Source organism: Arachis duranensis, chromosome 10, assembly GCF_000817695.3.
Source record: "Arachis duranensis cultivar V14167 chromosome 10, aradu.V14167.gnm2.J7QH, whole genome shotgun sequence".
Classification (NCBI taxonomy): Eukaryota; Viridiplantae; Streptophyta; class Magnoliopsida; order Fabales; family Fabaceae; genus Arachis; species Arachis duranensis.
Genome location: NC_029781.3, coordinates 68,020,401 through 68,040,213, shown reverse-complemented (window position 1 = coordinate 68,040,213; position 19,813 = coordinate 68,020,401). Strand labels below are relative to the sequence as shown.

At 34.1% G+C, this 19,813-nt stretch overlaps 2 protein-coding genes and 1 long non-coding RNA gene across 3 annotated transcripts; all 3 read right to left on the bottom strand.

Annotated features, from left to right (window-relative positions):
• Nucleotides 1-1,164: 1,164 nt before the first annotated feature.
• LOC127743117 (uncharacterized) lies at nt 1,165-2,725 on the bottom strand. The gene is made up of 3 exons (XR_008004419.1): nt 2,191-2,725; nt 1,394-1,472; nt 1,165-1,261 (listed from the first exon to the last, which is right to left on the bottom strand). It is a non-coding gene; the product is annotated as an uncharacterized LOC127743117 (long non-coding RNA).
• Nucleotides 2,726-13,594: 10,869 nt separating this feature from the next.
• LOC107470104 (uncharacterized) lies at nt 13,595-17,611 on the bottom strand. The gene is made up of 4 exons (XM_016089479.3): nt 16,140-17,611; nt 15,758-15,946; nt 15,477-15,660; nt 13,595-14,445 (listed from the first exon to the last, which is right to left on the bottom strand). The coding sequence occupies exons 1-4, from the start codon at nt 17,532-17,534 to the stop codon at nt 13,748-13,750; spliced, it is 2,466 nt and encodes an 821-aa protein (XP_015944965.1). The 5' UTR covers nt 17,535-17,611; the 3' UTR covers nt 13,595-13,747.
• Nucleotides 17,612-18,696, bottom strand: LOC110276401 (uncharacterized). The gene is made up of 2 exons (XM_021133239.2): nt 18,587-18,696; nt 17,612-18,502 (listed from the first exon to the last, which is right to left on the bottom strand). Exon 2 carries the CDS (start codon nt 18,497-18,499, stop codon nt 17,729-17,731), a length of 771 nt encoding a protein of 256 aa, XP_020988898.1. The 5' UTR covers nt 18,500-18,502; nt 18,587-18,696; the 3' UTR covers nt 17,612-17,728.
• Between the last annotated feature and the right edge of the window lie 1,117 nt (nt 18,697-19,813).

Sequence of the window (19,813 nt, the reverse complement as noted above, 5' to 3'; positions counted from 1 at the left end):
GTTCATTTTTAATAATTAAAAAAAATACATAGAAATATCAGTTATAATTCCTAATGATTTAATGAAAAGTAGTTGCCAATAAATTATAATTTAAATGGCATAATCTTCACATACTTATTTAAGAAGTTGCGAATTTAAATCTTCCTATCTTTGGTAAAAAAAAAAACGAAAGGTGATTGAATATTCTACTTTATTCTTTTCCAAAGAATACTCTTTTTCACTCCAACTGCACATCATGCATTGCATGGTTTCACACACAGAGAGAGACGGGCACGAAAGCTTTTGGTGGTTTTGGTTTTGGTTTCTTAGAAAGAAAGTTACTTCGCAGCTGGTGACTTAATAAAAGAAAATTAGATTACAATTGGCCTTTTAAGTCTCACAAAATATGTTGTATGCTTCAGCTTTTAATCTTCTACAACGTCATGAATGGCTCCTCGACAACCTCCCAACGGTGGCTTCCAGCAGTTTTCATCTCTTTGGCCTTGTGTAACACCTTAACTTTTAGCACGTCATGATCGTACCAAAACACTACAAGGGAGGTGGAAATTGGCGGCGGTTTTTTTCTTGATTAGCGGCGGTTTTAAACCGCCGTAAAATCAAATGCCGGCGGTTAACCAGACCGCCATGGATATGGGCGCAGGGATTGTATTTGGCAGCGGTTTTTAGAAAGTTTCCAGTAACCGCTGGTATAACCGCCACTAAATCAATATTTTGTGGCAATTAATTTAAAACCGCCGCTATATACAAGTATTAGGATTTAATCCATTTTCACCGGCGGTTAAGAACCGCCGCAATGTTATTACGGGTTTTTAATTTATGACTGTTTGCGGCGGTTATAAAACCGCCGGTAATTTCAATACAAATTAAAAAAAATCGATTTTCCTATTAAAAAACGCTAAATTTTTTTGGTTTAGTTTTAAAAATATATTTTTCGTCCCTTTTGGATTTTTTAATACAATAAATCTTAATATTTTAAAGCCATTGAATCTAAATTTGTGGCAAAAACAACAAAAGTAACTGAAAAACAAAATAATATATTTATAAAAAATATCAACATAGTAAATTAACTGAAAAACAAATTTTATTACATAAAATACAAAGACACCACCAATTTAAAGTATGGAATTCTTTTCCTTAAGAAGCTAAAGAACATATAGATATAATTATCCCTTCTTACAATGGTTACTATAATTTCCATGATTCTAGTGAACTGATTCTGCCGAAGAGTTCTCCTGTTGGTTCTTATAAGCTCCTTCATAACCTAATTACATACTTTGATGTGAGAAACTTTTATTTAGAAAAGATAAAAAGTGATCAACTAAATTAACCAGGCATATCATGTTTAAAAATACAATATATATCAATAATTGATAATGAAATGGTGAACACTTACTCAAATACCAAATATAAAAGACGAGCAGGATTCCAAATGCCATTGAATAATCCATGCTTTAAGTGATCAAGCTACAGAGCTTAGACAAGAATATAGCACAATACAAAAATGTCACTACCAAAAATAATATTGTGCCTTAATGCTTAAAACCACAGTTTTATATTTGTTCTTACCTTTTAATAGTGGAAAAATTATCCATGAAACTAACTAGAGAATAGCATCAAGGAAAACATGAGGCTCTTGATATTTTCATATCATTCCATCACATGATAATTCTATGCACACAAAAATGCTAAATAATCATACTAGTTAACTAATTCAATAAATGTTAGGATAGGAGCTAAATTGACTTTAAAATTTACACTAAAAAAATCCCAAATCAAGGGTCCTCTGCCTCCATAATATTTTCATCCTATAAAGACTAAGCACTACACATGCATGTCATTCCATCACAACCAAGCTCATATATGCAATTCCTCTTTTATGGTTTTTACGTTTGAAAAAAAAAAGCTAACATGTCTAGTGAGACATACATATATGCACAATATAGATGTAATAAGAAAAATCAATTCCCAAATCCAAATCCAATAAATCTAAATCGATATAGACACAATATTTTAAATAAAATTGAATTGGATTGGTAAGTAAAAGTGAAACCAATACTATGCTGCACATATTAATCAGCACCAATCCCTTCAGTCAAGTTTATTATAAGAGCCAAACTGTGACCAACCTAGCTACAATCAAGTCTATATATTCTAATAACTTAGGGATATGTATTTATCAAAAATGCATACCATTGTTGAATTCATGAAATGCACTTGTAATGGCACCAATAGCAACAATCTGTGCAACATTAAAATCCATGAACAAAAGAAAGTTCTGATCAAACTAAACAGAAAACACCAGAAGTAATGATTAGAGTAGAAGGAAGGAGGCACTAACAACGAATAGAAGTTGGGACAGAGGTGAGGAGTCTGAATCTGCAGTGCTCCAACCTACCAACATTTGGAGTATCTGAGAGGCGAAGACTTGGATTTCTCCCTGGTTGCTGAAACCCATAAGCGACTGCCATGTACATTAAAGCCCTTGTGATATCCCCTCTAACCTGAGGTTAATTAGTATAATTTTAGGTGTATAACCAAAACAAAATTTGAATAAATATGTCCATATGAACTGACATCACAGGCTCACAGCTAATTGGAAAACAGACTAATTTAAGTACTTAATGTAAAGAACAAATTATGAAAGTCTAATTTACTCTCACATTTTCTTTTACACAAAAATGTACAAAGAAAAATATAATAATAAAAAATTAAATTACAAAAAATTGATAAGAATAATGAAAAATAAAAACGAGTTCATGTCTCATCTGTCAAATATAATTATGTGTCTCCATATCCGTGTTCTTGTCTCAGTGTTCTGTGTCCGTAAATAAACAAAGCCCAAGGTCTTTGAAGGACTAATTTGGTGTCATTTGGTGTCATATGTCAGGGATTATGACATAGTTTAGAGATCAAGATAGAATCATCATCTGAATGCCAAAACTTCATGTACTAATTTCATGATAAAATTGCATTCTTAGTCAATAGAGAAAAGGCAACATTAGCAATGAAATCAAAAGATCATGAATGAGTATGCTGCATGATCACTTTTTTTAATTCTTGATTGGAATATGGAACAGAAGCACTTCATGATTTCATAATCAATAATCAACGCAATTAACTCGGGAAGACTATAATTGAAATTGCCATAGATATGTTAGGAGTTATTAGAATGTAAATAATTAAGGACTATGGAATCCATAACCAAGTAACAAAGAACAAAGTTCATGAGATAAACATCATAAATTTTCATGATAATAAATTTTATTTTATTTTACCTTTTCCAAAAAGCAGCCACATTGCACAAGATTGGATGGCTAATTGAATAACTAAAATTCTAACTGATAAATAAATTAAACATTGAATTCCAAAAAAACACTCATCCAATAAATAAATAAATCTTCTCGAGCACAAAAATTGCTAGCTATAAGGGTGCTTGATTAAAATGCATGTGTATTTACCCTATGGTATCATCAAGAGAGAACAAGACATGCTACAGAAAGCACTAAAAGCAACTGTTTTTCTTATTTACTATTTAATATTCAGCCTTTAATTCGATATAGCATTTCAGTTTTATAGAAAATGCCAAAAAAATTTGTTTTTATCAATTAAAATCATATATCAAAGATCACAAAGTAATAGTAGTCACATAGTTATTACTAATAATAAATGTTATACAAAATAATTCAATATAAAACCCGAATAAAGTTCCTATTCCTCTATATAAAATAAAATCTTAAATAACAAAGGTGAAGAAATTCTATGAAAGCAACTCAACTCATAAACTTAACTCATAAATAAGTCTAATAATCGCCCGCAACTTCAAATTGAATCTTTGAACCTGTGTCATTGAAAGGGTGGAAGATTTTGGGGTGAGAACAAACCACACGTTCTCAATAGGGAATATAAATACTGTAAAAGTAATAAATAAAATGCAAATAATTAACCTTACTCAATCAAGCTATTTTTATTAAATCCCTGCCAATACTTTTATTTCTACTTTAGATAAATAATTACTTTTCTTTAAATTTCTAAACTCAAAACATATTTTAATTACAAAATTAGTCATACTAACCATCTCTCAGCCACATAATCATTTCTCAACCACAACATCTCACCTCAATACATCCTGAACTAACAGCACAAGTAAGGGATTCAAACCAATATACAAACAAGTCAAACAGCATAATCATAGAAAAGTAATACAAGCAAACACAATCAAATACAAATGTGCAAACAACATGATGCATGTCTATTCCTAATGCAGGCCATGAGCTTATGTGTCGATTGCCTACCCGCTCCCGACATAACCAGATATGGCTTTCCAGATACATACAGTGTGCTTATATAAGTCTTATGGCTAGGTCACATACAATGTGACTTTCAATGTGCTTACATCTGGAAAACAGTTCGCAGTGTGTGAGCGTCCCCACTATACATTTGGCACTAAGGCCCAAACAAAGTCGTACCTGCTCTCCTGTGGCAGACATTCCTTTACTTAATATATTCGTTTAATCTTTATTCTCTGCTCTCCTGTGGCAAAGATTCTTTTAATTATCTCTCTTTTCTTTACTTTTCGTTCTTCTTCTTTTCTTTCTTATCAAACCGTACTCAAAACATAACTTAAAGTAAAACCCTTCTCAAAAGATTGAGTTTAAAACATTATACTTTTCTTAATAAATCGAATTGAAAACAAAACTCTATTCTTAATAAATTGAATCAAATAATATTCTTAAATCAGATTTGCTTTTAAATAAACTTTAAATAAAGTCTTAGAATTTTATAAAAATTTGGCAGCATTTCTTCTAAAATTTGAGCTTAACCACTCTTACGGGTTCCCTCTTTCTCAACAATTCATCCACCTTTTCTCAACAAGTATCAAATAAAAGGTTCTCAATCAATCAGAAAATCCACAATTTTGTAATTCCCACATAATCCATCAATCCAAATTCTATCTCATCAATTCATCACTAATTTACACAAATCACAGAATCCTTTAACAGTTCTCAAAATCAATTCCGGTTAATCAGAACACCATCAAACAAACCAGTCACAATTACAATCACAATCCAAATTCAATTCCTCAATTATTAAAACGTTAGATTTTCAATAGTTAACTCATCATATTTTAATTTAATAAGTAATATCAAATAAATCACCATTCACAGTCACATTTCAACGAACTCTCATCAATTAGTCACAACTCAACAAATTTTCATTACAACTAGCTAATAATCGGAATTTTCAGCATTCCCAAATAATCAAGAAATCAAATACATTCATTAAATTCAGTCACAAGTCCAACTCAAACTTATCATTCAGACATTTCAAACAATCATAAATCATTTGCAATTACCCACTAGACATCTGTGGCATTCATATATTAAAATAGTTAATTTCAACTTAAAATTTCCTACCTCGATTGTCGAAACCCAAAAGCTATAAAACATGCAAGCTCCGACAACTTCCACCGTATGCAAGCTCAGTAAATTAACCCTATGACATCCATGACTTAAAATCCTCAAAAATAGATTACCAAAACAATAACAACGAGAGCTTCGAAGCGAGAGCAACTTATAATCATAAAGAAGAATGACAAAATGGACATGCATCTCTGACAGCAACTTCCAGCAACCTTCGGCACTGACAACGCTGTTATTCGGCAGCCAGAGGCTCGGCAACTGCGTCCCCAACAGCAACAGCGGAGCACGCAATCGGCAGCATGCAGTGGCAGCGACGAGCTCCTTTCTCACAAGCTCCTCCTCTCCCTTTGCGAGCTTCCTCGGTGGTGGTAGAATCTCCTGCCACGGCGACGCGGATCTAACGGCGACGATGTGCGGCTCGTGATGATGGCGGCAATGGGAAAGCTGTGGCAATGATGGTTGCGGCAGCACGGCGCGACGGCGCGGTGGCGACGCAACTCCCTGCTCTCTTCTCCTTCTCCCTCGTTCTCTTCCTCTCTTCCTCTCTTCTGTCGAGTGTGTGTGCGTGTGTGTGTGTGTGTGTGTTTCTGATTTGTGGTGTGTGTAATTTGGGGAAATAGGGGGTGTGGCGGTGGGTAAGGCGGTGGGTGAGGCGGTCAGTGTTAGATTTAGGACAAAATTAGGGTTTTGATTTGGGAATTAGGGTTTTGTGTATAAAATTGAGGATTTTAAGTTTAAGTAAAATATTAATTAAACCAAATTTGATTCAATAGTAATATCTATAAAAATACTTATTTAATTATCAACTGAAGATTTAAGACAAATAGCAGTATTAAGCCAGTTTGGATGAGATATTACATGATTCAACCAAACCGAAAAATGAGACATAGATTAACCAAAAGCATGTGTCTATGTAATTCAAATCAATCTAACTCGAACTAAAAATAGTAGTAATTCGAATCAATAATGTTTGAATTATGAGGGAGTATGCATGTTAGGTAGTTCAAACTGAACTTATTCGAATCATGCATGGGGCAGTTCGAATCACTCTGATTCGAATTATGCCTGGGCAATTCAAATCACTCTAATTCGAATTATGCATGGGCAATTCGAATCACTCTGATTCAAATTATATGGTGAGCAATTTGATAGGCAGTTCGAATCTAGCTGATTCGAATTATGTATATATAATTCGAAATTGGCTGTTTTGAATTAGGAAGCCCTAGACGTGTATAAATATGGTGTGAATGTGAATTAAGTTCATTTGAGTGAGACAAAATGGCTAGTGAGGAGAGTTTTGTAGTGTTGGTGCATTATAGAGGGTAGATTAAGAGAAAAACATGCCATGGTGTGAAGTTCACTGATAAAGATCATCTGAGTATTTTTATGAGACCTACAACGAGATTCGATGACATCTTGAATTCTATAATACAGAAACTTGGGCTGTAAGGCGTGAAATGGGTTTAGAAGTTATTCTATCGCATTCCGATCTCAGTGCTTAGAGATGATGTGAAGTACGATTCTTTCAACACGACGCCTATCCAGAACATCATCCACCCGATCCATGTCAAGCACTCGTCCACCACCTCGCTGTGTCACCTTGACCGAAATAGGCACGGCTCTGGGGTCACCAAGATACAGCTCAGGTGACAGGAATCTCTTACCATGCTGGACCCACCAATCCAAAAAATTATGTGAAGGACCTGGGTCTAGCACAACATCAAACTGAAGCACATGATCCGCCCGGCTCTCCCAATGAAGGTGCCAGAACTGCAAGCTGTACGAGAACCAACGATCACCACCTCTGCCATCCTTCGACATCAAGAAGTCGATGTCGAGGGCGGACTGGGGTCGGGGTTGTACTCCACCAAACTGTGGTAGCACCCGATATATCTGGTGCCACTCTATGACGGCAAAATATATCAGCACTGTCATACACCTCCATGACACCGTTTGTCGAGGCTCCAATATCTTCGGATGCACAACCTGAAGAACATCAGGAGAGCTGTACGGCATCCAAATAAACTGCGAATATGAACCATCATTGTTTAGCCATGCACACTTGCTAATCTAAAAGAGATTATAATCAAAAGGTGTGGTTCAGATACTTATGTCCCCAGCCTGTAAGAGGTCTATCATGGGCCTCCACATCGCAATTCGAGGTCCCTTCTCGCTCGCTGTAGAATTGTAACCTGACAACCTGGAACCCACGACCATGTTATCATGAAATGAAAATAACACCAAGTAATATAACAGTATAAACGTAGATATAATAAAATAATAGCAGACGATAGAATAAATTAATAATACCTCGAGGCCAAGGGCTAGCTGAATGTATCATATCCAGTGGGTCTAAATCCAAGAAACCGCTAGAAGATCCATGATTGAAGTAGCTGTAACAGTCCGACTAACTTGACCATATGTCTGTACGCCACGCGGTACATGCACTGGTATAACCACGAGAGAGCAGCTAATCCCCAGCTGTACCTACCCATGTCCTCAAGCCTAGCTACGTATGGGAGCCACCTAATATGAATGCGGTTGCGGACTTATCGGCAAATAGCCGAGTCCCTAACAGCATCATGATATAGGCCCGGGCATACCTCATAACTGTGGGCTCATCGGCTCCCTCAGAAAAGCTCTCCAAATGTCTCCTGGAACCAGCTGCAGTTCACTGCAAACTTCTGGATTTGGTTCGCAGGAGGTAACACACCTAGCAACTCCTGGAACCACACCCAAGCTAGCCGACCACCCTGGATGTACGTCTGAAAATCTGTCAATCAACCATTAACATAATGTCTATCGATCGACAGTCCTTATTGGTACGCCACGTCCTACAGTGTAATAGTGCACTCCCCGAACGACATATGAAACGTGTGTGTCTTCGGACGCCAATGCTCAACAAACGCACTGACCAGGGGTTCATCCAGTCTGAACCATCTCTTGTTCAGCCTCGCAAGATGGTATAAGCCGGCCATCTGCAAGTATGGAACGTACCTCTCGTCTAGACGCATACCCTGCTGTCGTCGCATGCTTGAAATATATCGCTGGGGCTACAAACAGAATTTACCAGAATATAAAAGCCACTAACATGATTCACTAACAAAACCACTAACAAAACCACTAACAAAAGCACTAATATCATTCACTAACAAAATCACTAACATCATTCACTATCAAAACCACTAACAAAACCACTAACATCATTCACTATCAAAACCACTAACAAAACCATTAACAAAACCACTTGTATGGCAATCCTATCTAACTTAGCAATGGTACATAATGATTACCATTCTAACACACGAGAGGTAAAAATATATATAAAAAAATAATTTATTCACTCCTATTTTAAAAGAACAAGTTCGCACTAACCTCTTCATTGATAACACCAGCTATATGGGCTACTCCATCCAAATGGTAAAGTCGGTCTGGATTATCCCCCATCGACTAAATATTCTGCTCAAGCCTTTGTTGGAGTCGTACTGGGTCGTTTTCTCTAGGATTTGGTGGGGCATGGATTTAGAATAGTGGTTTGAATGAGGTTACTTCGAACTCTTTATATTGGAAAAACAGGGGGTAATTCGAAACAGCCTATTTCGAATTACTATAGTCACGAAATTTTGGACTAGTTCGAATGATCCTGTTTCGAATTAGTGTGTGTTAGTGTGTGTGCGTGTAATTCGAATCAGGGTGATTCGAATTATTAGTATGTGTTAGTGTGTGTGTAAATTGAATTTGTATGATTCAAATTACTATGGTATGTGTAATTCGAGCGACTCTAATTCGAACTCTATAGAAAAGTGCTCTTGGTAGAACCTTGTAACGTTTTTATCTTTAGTAGAATTGTATAAAACAACCCTCTACTTGGTTTATATGCGTCATTTTCCCTAAAATTTATTTTTAAATAAATACTCTAATTCAATTATTAGAGATAATAAAAATCAATTTCCTTTATAATCATGAAATAAAGTTAAAAATCTAATTATTCAATTTAAAGTATATAAAATCCTTATTATTATTCAATTAATAAAACTTTAAAACATAAATAAAAAATTACTTAATTTATATATAAAATCTCTTAAAAATATAATCTTAATTAAATATAATAAATAATAAATAAATTTATTATTTAATTTTTTTAGAAATACGGGGTTTTACACCTTGACCCTATCCCTGTCTTCTGTATCATTTTGGACTCAGAATGATATCCTCTGCTACTATTAATAAGAACATTATTTTTTGTTTTGATTTTATGATTTGAATTTCACTAATTTTGTTTTAAATCTCAATTTTTGTAAGTTGTTTTTTAAATTGACTTTTTTTTATTTATTTACAAATGCACTATCTAAATTTTTTTTTTGTATTTACAAATGGGCTACCTGAAAAGCTAAACCTTTGATAACAGGTTCATTTTTAAAGAATACTGTACTCTCTATTTTTTTTTTTGGAATACACTAATTTTTACCAATTTTATCTAACACACTAAAAAATAAAAAAAGATATTTTTTATTGAAAAAAAAATCTTTTTCTAATAACTTAATAACACCCAAACAAACTCTATATATTTACATTTTCTTTTTGATTCATACATGAATTTAACATAAATACAAAAAAGTCAAGATGCTTAACTTGAGTTTATTCTATTTTTCTGCAACTATATTTATGTGAGGTTAGACTGTAGTGAATGAAATGTACATACCTTTATAATATTATTTTACTAATAAAATTAAGTAAGAACTATACGTTTAACCTCCTTTTTGATACGAAACATAGTAATTTTTTTGGATTGATATGCCCAGGATGTATTAGACCTAAAATTTTTTGGATTGGTATGCATAGGATTGGTATGTGCTACCTGCACACCACTTTCAGCCACTATTTTCAGTCACTGTATTAAATATGTATACAATACAAAATACAAAATACAAAATTTAAAACTTAAAAATAGAAACCTCACTCTCATGCGCTCGCTGAACAATGTTCTTTTTCTCTCCTTTCCTTACTCTCACTTTCACTCTCACTCTCACTCTCCGACGCTCTTTCAAGCGCGGTTGCAAGTCTCCTTCCTCTGTCTCGGGTGCGGTGCTCTTTGTCTCAGGCGCTTTCATCGACTGCATTTTCCTTGGTTGATTCTACAAGGTAAATTTCTATTCCTTGTTTTATTCTGCATTTTTCTTACATTTTCCTTGTTTTATTCTATTAGCTTCTTCGATGGTTTTATCCAGGTTAAAAAAATAAACATAGTTTAATTATGCTTAGTTTTTAAAAATTATATTATAGCATAGTTGGATGTTTTCCTATCCAATACTCTTGTCAACATTTATGTCAGAATTGGCAATTTGTTTTGCGCGCAGAAGTTGTTTGCTGAAACTCCCCAAAGGAGCATTGTTTCCTGGTCTTGTTTGATTTCATGATATGCACAAAATGGCATGTCAGATGACGCTTGTATTGTATTCAAAGAGATGATTTCTGCTGGCCTCATGCCAAATCACTAGCCATTGGCTATGCCCTTCGAGCTTGCCAAGACGGAGGTCCAACTAGGCTTAAACTCGACATGGATATTCATGCCTTAATTTCTAAGTCTTCATTTTCTTCAGACTTAAACAAATGTGATATCTACAACATGTTTGATTATAACTGAATTTTTGTTATATGATTTGGAGTCTATTTGATTATGCTCAGCTTTTAAAACATGATATTACATCATGTTTGATTATAGCATACTTGATATTTGATTATTGAGTTTTAACTTTTTTTACATTTTGAATTTGATTGGATTTTGGTTGTTTAATTTGCTAGTTTTAAAATATGCGAAAGAAGACTGCACCAAAACGAGTAGAAACAGAACCAGAAAACAGGGACATCAAAGAAAAAAAAAATTAATTCTATTATATCTATCCCTATACAACAAACACATGCAAAAACCAAAGTGCATATAATTAACTGAAATATATAATTGTGGTGTCATACCTATTTATTAGGTATGTCGTATCAAAGCTCACAACGTCGCCAAAGTACTCATAAGCAGCACGACTTCTAGCATCAGCCCAAAAAACATGTTTTATGCGATGTTGCTCGTCCAATTTAACTTCGTAAAAGAAGTTGTGGTTTTGTTGTTGCATCCTATGAAAATACTGCATTAATAATTGTGCATCCCCTTCTTCTTCTATGACTCTGACACTTCTTGCTACATGATTCCGAAGATCTTTTTTTTCAGTAAAAGTTAATTTATCATAGCCATCAGCAGCAGTTGCTAAGCTTTGATAGGTGTTTCTTATTGTAACACCAACTTGATCATTGATCTCAGCTATCCGTTTGGCATGCAAGCTTAGTTCCCTATTCTTTCTCAGAGTCTTTGCCAAGCTAGGACTAATAGCATGGTTGTGCTGGATATTCACAAAGGTTAACACATATTCCATCTTCTTATCCCTTTTCACAATAATCCTAACTTTACAATTTTGCTCGAAAGTTGGATTTGTCTTCTTTAGTGGATCAATTTTTGATCTTCGATAACCAGCTCTAGAACATACCAAGATTTGGTATGTAATTTGTCTATTTTGATCCCACTTAGTAGTTCTTATATTCCATGAAAAACCAACTCTTTTTGCATAATTGGTATTAAAAGTTTCATAATCTTTCACAGAGGAGAATGACATTCCTATGCTTGGAACAACCTAAAACATAGATAATAAAAAATTTAAAATCTAATCAGGTATAAAAATACTCTCAATTTTCTATGAATGAACAAGACAAATTAGTAGTCAAGCACTGAATCTAAGTATAATCAAACTCAGTAAACATATATAATCAAATTCAATAGTCAAATATAGCACTGATCCTGAATATAATCAAACTCGGTAAACATGATAATCAAACTCAATAGTCAAATATAGCACTAAACCCCAACACATTCATAGAATCAGGATCATCATCTGATCTAAGAAAATGCAGAAATTTTAATCATGCAAAACTACCAATTTGACTCCAATCCAGAAGCTAAACATTTTTCTCATTACACAAATTTTTCAGGATATAATCACACAATGTACATGATGTAAAAGGATCTAAATGACATAATGAAGCCACATATCAGAAGCATAAGCCAAATCAGAAGCATTTGCATAACTAGATAATCAATAAAATTAAAATAAAATGAAGAGTAAAACATGGATAATAAAAAAATTAAAATCAAATCAAGAATAAAAAATTAACATATGAAGTAAATTAAACACAAATCTCATCATTCGAGCTTGTGGATTTCATTGAGTCAAAAGTTATAATCGAAATCCTAAGATAACAAGAATAAAAAATGGTGCGAAGCAAATCAGAGGGAAGCGTGGAGAAGAGAAGAAAGCGCGAGTGAGATTATGGCGCGAAGCAAAACGAAAGGAGTGAGATTGGTGCAATCAAAGAGAAGTAAGCAGTGAGATTGGCGCAATCGAAGAGAAGAGAAGAGAATTGAGGTGCATGAGAAGAGAAGAGAAGAAAGCGTGAGAGATTTTGGCGCGATGAAGAAAACGTGAGAGATTTTGGCGCGATGAAGAAACCCCACTCTCAGTGCATTGTACTATTGCTGTAACCATATTTTTTAGCTTCCTTATAAGTAACGTATTTTTTATTGTATTTTAGTGAAAGTGGCTGAATTGGTGGCTGAAAAATAGTGTACAAATAGCATTTTCTTTTAATCCTTTAGTCTATTTTATCCTGTATCTAAATATAGTTATATGTTCGTTTAGTTTTTTAGTTAGATTAAAAAGAGAACTACACAAGTATATCTTTTATTCAGATGATATTAAGGATCAACTACTACTGCTAACAATAGGACTTTAAAGGAATCACGTAAGTGAATTAAATAATTTAGTCACACCAAAAAGCTCTTTTATCATCATTTCAGACCCTGCGCGGGAACGTGTACTAGTTTTGTTAAAATATACTCATGTAAAAAAGAGAAAAGTCTACCTCATGTACTTTTTATCTTTTTCTTTCATTAATCTTGTTCATTAGTAAGAATAATTAACTTCTATCAATTTTAAGGTTTCAAACACCTTGAATCATCTCTATTGAATCTACTGGCATCACATTAACTAATGTGAGAACACCGCAATGAAAGGTTGAAAGAACACATTGACAATACGGTCACCCAACCTGTTCCATAACGTAGAACAGACACATAAGAAACCAAACTTATATACATACATGAAAAAAACATAAATAAGATCAAATTCTGCAAATGTATGTCTCTAACATAACTAATACAGAAATTAAATTCGGTCATTCACTGATGAGTCCATTTTGAAAACGTTATTATTACAAAGCTCTTCCCCTCAACAACCTTCCAGTCTCGAAACATGTTCCCATTCCGATGCTAAGCCATCGGCAGGATGCTGATTGTTGTAGTCAAACTTGTGGTTCTCGCAAGGCTGAATTTCTTCACTCTCCTCCAAATCGAGTTGAAGCTCCTTTGGAATTGACTTGTCAACAGCACTGTAAGAACTGAGATGCACAATGGAAGGATTTACATGAACATCTAAACTCTCAACTACTGATGCCTTTGCGTCAAGTATTGTGTTATCCATTCCTTTGTCAGCAAATCCATCTAACAGTGTATCTTTTGAAGATGAACTCAAATCTTCGACACGGGATTTAAGAATATGAAATCTTGCCATGACAGATGCCTCATGATCATCCACCTTCATTTTGCTTAGAAGAGGAGATTCTTGGCTAAAATTAATATGGGTTTGAACTTCTTTTCCTTTGGATGGAGAATTGTCACCTCGAGTTCTCAGAATGTGAAATCTAGCCAAAACAGAAGCTTCACCATTCCCAACATCTTTCTTTGTGCTAGAAAGATTAGAATTCTGGACAAGACTATCCAGGTTTTGACTAGTATTTCCCTCAGGTGTCAATGGATTAGGCTTGTTCATGTCAATAGAAGATTTTGAACCAGGCATATTCTTAGCATTTGCATCTGCATCAATGTGTGTTGCAAAACTTTGGCTTATATTAGATTGATCTCCCACGTCTGCAACATAAAAAGGAATACAAAAACATGATGTAAATTTTTATAAAAATAAAAAAACAGAGGAACATATCATTTGTTAAGAGTAAAGTATCGTTTTTATCCCCAACGTTTGGAGTAAATCTCAAAGTTGTCCCTAACGTTTGAATCGTCCTATTTAAGTCTCTAACATTTCAAAATTGGCTCAATGTTGTCTTGCCGTTAGGAATCTGTTAACGAAATTGACGGCAGGACAAAATTGAGACGATTTTGAAACGTTAGGAACTTAAATAGGACGAAAACGTTAGGAACAAAAACGATACATAGAAATAAATTTTAATTTTATCCTTCACTAATATCAATCTTCTACGGTACATAGTTATTCAATTATTTTTTAATCACATTTAAGTAAATTACACTTAATTACACTGCTTTGATCCTAAATAAATTAATTTTTTTATAATTTTACTTTTAAAGAATTTTACTCATTAAAAAATGTTTGTAAAATGACTAGAATCACGTTACTTTATTGTATATGTATCATTTTTTTCCCCCACAAATTTATGTACTAGTCATTCTACACACATTTTTTGATGGGTAGAAATTTTTTAAGAGTAAAATTATAAAAAATAAATTTATTTAGAATAAAGTTAATGTGATTAAATATAATTTACTTAAATGTGATTAAAAAATAATTGAATAACTATGTACCGTAAAAAATTGATATTATTGAAAGTAAAATTAAAATTTATTTATATGTATCGTTTTTGTCCCCAACGTGTTCGTCCTATTTAAGTCCCTAACGTTTCAAAATCGTCTCAATTTTGTCCTGCCGTCAATTCCGTTAACAGATTTCTAATGACAGGACAACATTGAGTCAATTTTGAAATATTAGGGACTTAAATAGGACGATTCAAACGTTAGGGATAACTTTGAAACTTACCCCAAATGTTGCGGACAAAAACGATACTTTACTTTTTGTTTAAATACTATTTTATCTAGTACTGTATAGTAACAAATGACCCGTTTGATATACCAAAAACAACACAGTCAACCTTTTTGCTTGAGCCTCTTGATTTCATTCTTCATTTGATTGTAGCGAGCTTTATAATGAATGGAACACAACGAAGCTTCAGCTTCAAGCCATAGATTCTTATATAGCACTGAAGTTTGAGACTCCACTTCATCATCATCATCGTCATCATCATGCAGATTCTCACTAAGAATCTTCTTTAAAGCCTATAAAGCAAAAGTATGCAACAATTAATTTTCACCCGTTTAGTCGTAAGGATATTTGAAAGGATAAACAGGAAGAATAAATGAGATATTAAAGCACCTTAGTCATTTCATCTTCTTTTTTCATTTCTGCATCACCCCTTGGAGAAATGGAGCTTGAAAGTTGTTGGACTAATTTTCCAGATTTGATATGCAGGTTTTTTGCCTCTTCAACAAGTGGATTCTCAAGCTCAACCTTAGGAATCTCTGGTACTAATTGGGTTACTTGGTGCTTCACAAAACTTGCATTCTAAGAATACAGATGGAAAACATACAAGTTATGTAATATAGTACTAACTATTTAACTGGCGTACAACACTGCCTCATGGAATTCAAAACCAATTAAAATAAACAGCTTATCAGCAATAGCTAGACATATGTTGTGTTAACCTTTGCTGAGAGATGCTATATATATTGAATAAATTGAAGAGATAAGAATATACCTGTTGAAGCTTGCATGATTCTCTGGCATGCCTGGAAGTTCCGGGATGTGGTGAAGGAAATTCTTGCAAACGGGTAATTCTTTCAGCATTCTTTAAAGAACATGCATTGAGATTACTGATCACAACTTTTAGTACGTTGAAATCTTGTTCTTTCAATTCACAGGCATCATTCATGCAATGAAAAAGAAGCAATTCTGACATATTGTGCATCGTATCAACCAGCATTTGGACATTTAATTTTGGACTTAATACTTTCTCAGCAGACTTTTCAAGTGATTTAGTTGCATCTACTACAGTAGTAGAAGACAAGGTATTTTCTGGGATCTGAGATATACCACATTTCAAATCATCATTCACATTGCTCCCAGCACTCACATCAGTTTCATTCATATTGTTTCCAGCATTAGCACCATCAGTCTCTGGTTTATGATACAGCAGTTTGTTTTCATCTACAAGAGAATGATCTATCCAAGAGGTTCTAGAATCACGATGATGAATTGGCTTGACTGGTGGGACATTTTTTTCCTTCACTTCAGTAACGCCATTCAGGTATTTAACCTCAGAATTACAGCTTGGCTCAGACTGAAAAGAGGTATTACGCGTTGCATTATAAGAATTGCAATTTGGATATTTAAAATTCAATGCCGGAATTTTCCTTAGATCTATATCTTCTTGATGGACAAAATCATTTAGATCATGATTGTTGTTTGAAATTTTACTTGATCTTTTCACATTATTGTCGGTGTCAAGCAAACAATTCTGAGGCTCTTGAATAACATAACCAGAGAACTTCTCAGTTTTCTGCACATATTCCAAAGGCTTGGTCTCAGAAGTTTCATAACGAGAAAAGTAACCAGAAGGGGCGCCCTTCCAGCAAGGTGAGTCTACAGCAGGATTGCATCGATCTGCACTGCCAAAAGATTTCTCGATGGAATTGACATCCCGATTAGCACCGAGTCTCAAGCTCAATTTATCCAAATCCACATGAGAATCTTGAACTCCATTTGTCTCTTTAAATATATAGTCCACAACATTCCTTGGATCGATCTTGTCCATTGCATTGTTTGATGAGAATGGTTCATTTCTTTCTAGATGCAGGCGGAGATGACTTAAATCAAAGCCACCTGAAGTTCCAGAACTAAGTCCTTGATCAGCCTCCATTACCTTATATAAATTATTGTTTCCAAGGTCTCCATCTGTAGGATCATTGTTCATTTTCAAATCCATTACCAGACCTGGTATAGGTGACGAAGATGTTGTATCAACTCGTAATGGCCTATCACAACGCTGCCTGGAAAATTTGTCATAAGAACTAACACGTGACAAGTTCCCTGAATCACCAGCTTTCGCAGGAGCCTCACCATGTGTTTCTAGAGGTAATAAAGTGGATCCCATAACAGATATACCTGAAACCTCAACTGGCGTGGGTTTGAAGCTTCCCCACAAACAAGATTTACTATCCAAATGATCAGCACGATAATCATGACATCCTGCATTAAAACAAATAATTCCTCACAGGGCACCACACAAATTTCAAACATTGAGGGAAAAAAAATCTTCATTTGAAATTCGGAACGTTAATTTCGTTCTTATCCTGCAAAAAGTTTCTCACACAACCATTTAAGTAAGCAATAGAACACAACTACAATGAGCATAACAACTTGGACAACACCAACAAAATAAGGCCAAAAAAAACCTTGGTTCATCCTTTCTTCAACAGCAGAACCAGCAACGTTTGTTTGATTTGCGGAGAAACTGGTCCCAACACCCACATGCATTCCCTTACCATGGTTCAACTCTGCAAACTGATTCCACAATCCAGCACTTGGACCAATAAACCCTACTTCAGGTGAATTCTTAGCAAAATCACCAATAGTGGAGCCATCCAAGGAAGCAAACCCGGATGATAACGCAGGCCAATTATTAGGTACAACAGAAGGAGCTGGATCATGAATTGGGGATGGAACATACGAAGAATAGTAAAATTGAGAATCAACATGGCTCGGTTCTCCACCATTATTGGAAGAACACTGATCATAAGAGAATGAGTCCATAGTAGCCAGACCTAGAGACTTAAATTGAGGCAATCGAACACTGGAAGAGGAATCAACAACGGAATAGCCATAAGGTTTTGAAGGAGGAGGCGCGGAATCCAATTCTCTGATAGGGTTGGAGAAGAAATCGTAGCCGTAGGATCGGGGTTGAAGAGCGGATTCAGCAGAATCGGGAAACGGCAGGGCCGAAACGACGTCGTTGGGGGAGAATCGATTGACGCTAAAGGGGGCCGCAAAAGCAGATAGATTTGAAGAGGGTGAGGGATAGTATGCCCAATCGTTGCTGTGCGAACCAACGCCCTTCATCGCCTGAGAGAGAGAGAGAGAGATAGAGATTAGAAATTTGAGAATTCAACGGAGAAATTGGGGAAAGAGAGAAAGGAGTGACGTAACAGAATGGGTAGCGGGAATCGGAGGATAAACAGCATGAGATAACGGAGACGACTGAAAGTCTGAAACTACCACTGGTGGGTCTCACTGCTTATGGGCTATGGCCTGTGCTTTTTAGTTTTTTCAATTCGAATATATTTCTCACACACGACGCAAGTGTTTAACTTTTAATTTAGGAAAAAAGAGATATAGGTCCTGACTTTTTAAATTTTTTATAAATATATTTTTGATAAAATTTAAATATAAAAAAATTTTTAATTTTAATAAATAAGAATAATTTATTTTTTTTGTCTATTTGTCTTTCATACACTAAATAAAACTGGTTAATATGGCTGAAATAGTGTTCAGGTGTCCGTTATAGTGCCACGCTGAAAGCGGAATAAAGTTCGAAGGACAAATAAGTTCTTGACGTTATTTTACAAATAAAATTCGAAAGACAAATAGGTTCTTGAGAATTGAGTTCATTATACTTCTATTATACTTCTATGAGAATTTAGTTTATAAAATTATGCTTGTATTTTGAAATCTAGTTAACTTGTTGTATTCTGTAATTTAAATTATTTGTATTAAAATTATAGAAATTGGGTTTGTTCTGTTTCTATTTTTTTTCTTAAATTGCATTAGTTCAGATTTAGTGTATTTGTGTATTATATTAGAATTTGTAAATTGCATTAGTTCAGTCTGACATTAGTTAGCATTAGTTCATTTATGCATTAAGTCAGTATTAGTTCATTTGTGCATCATTCATGTATTAAGTTAGCATTAGTGCATTTGTGTATTATATTAGAACTAGTATTTTTATTCATAATAACATCACGAGAATAAATTTTTTTAAAATTATAGTTCACTTTGTTCTAATGGCATAAATTATGCATGGCACAAAAGATTTATAAAATCAAATTACTTTTACAAAAAAGTCGTAAGTTGACAAAAGTATCTGACTAAGAAAACCAAAATATCTACGGATAAAAAATTAAATAATAAGATTTTTAGTTATTATTTTTATATGAAAAGTCTAATTTTTATTAATAATTAATTTTAACATTCGTTATCTAAAATTTAAAATAATTTAATGTGTATATTTTTATATTTAAAATATTTTAATTGTAAAAAAATATCGGATGATATATTTTGATTTGTCAAATTACTAATATAAAATATAATTATATAATAGAGAGAAATAAAAAAATGGAGAGAGGTAGATGAGAGAATTTAGGAAAGGAGTTTATT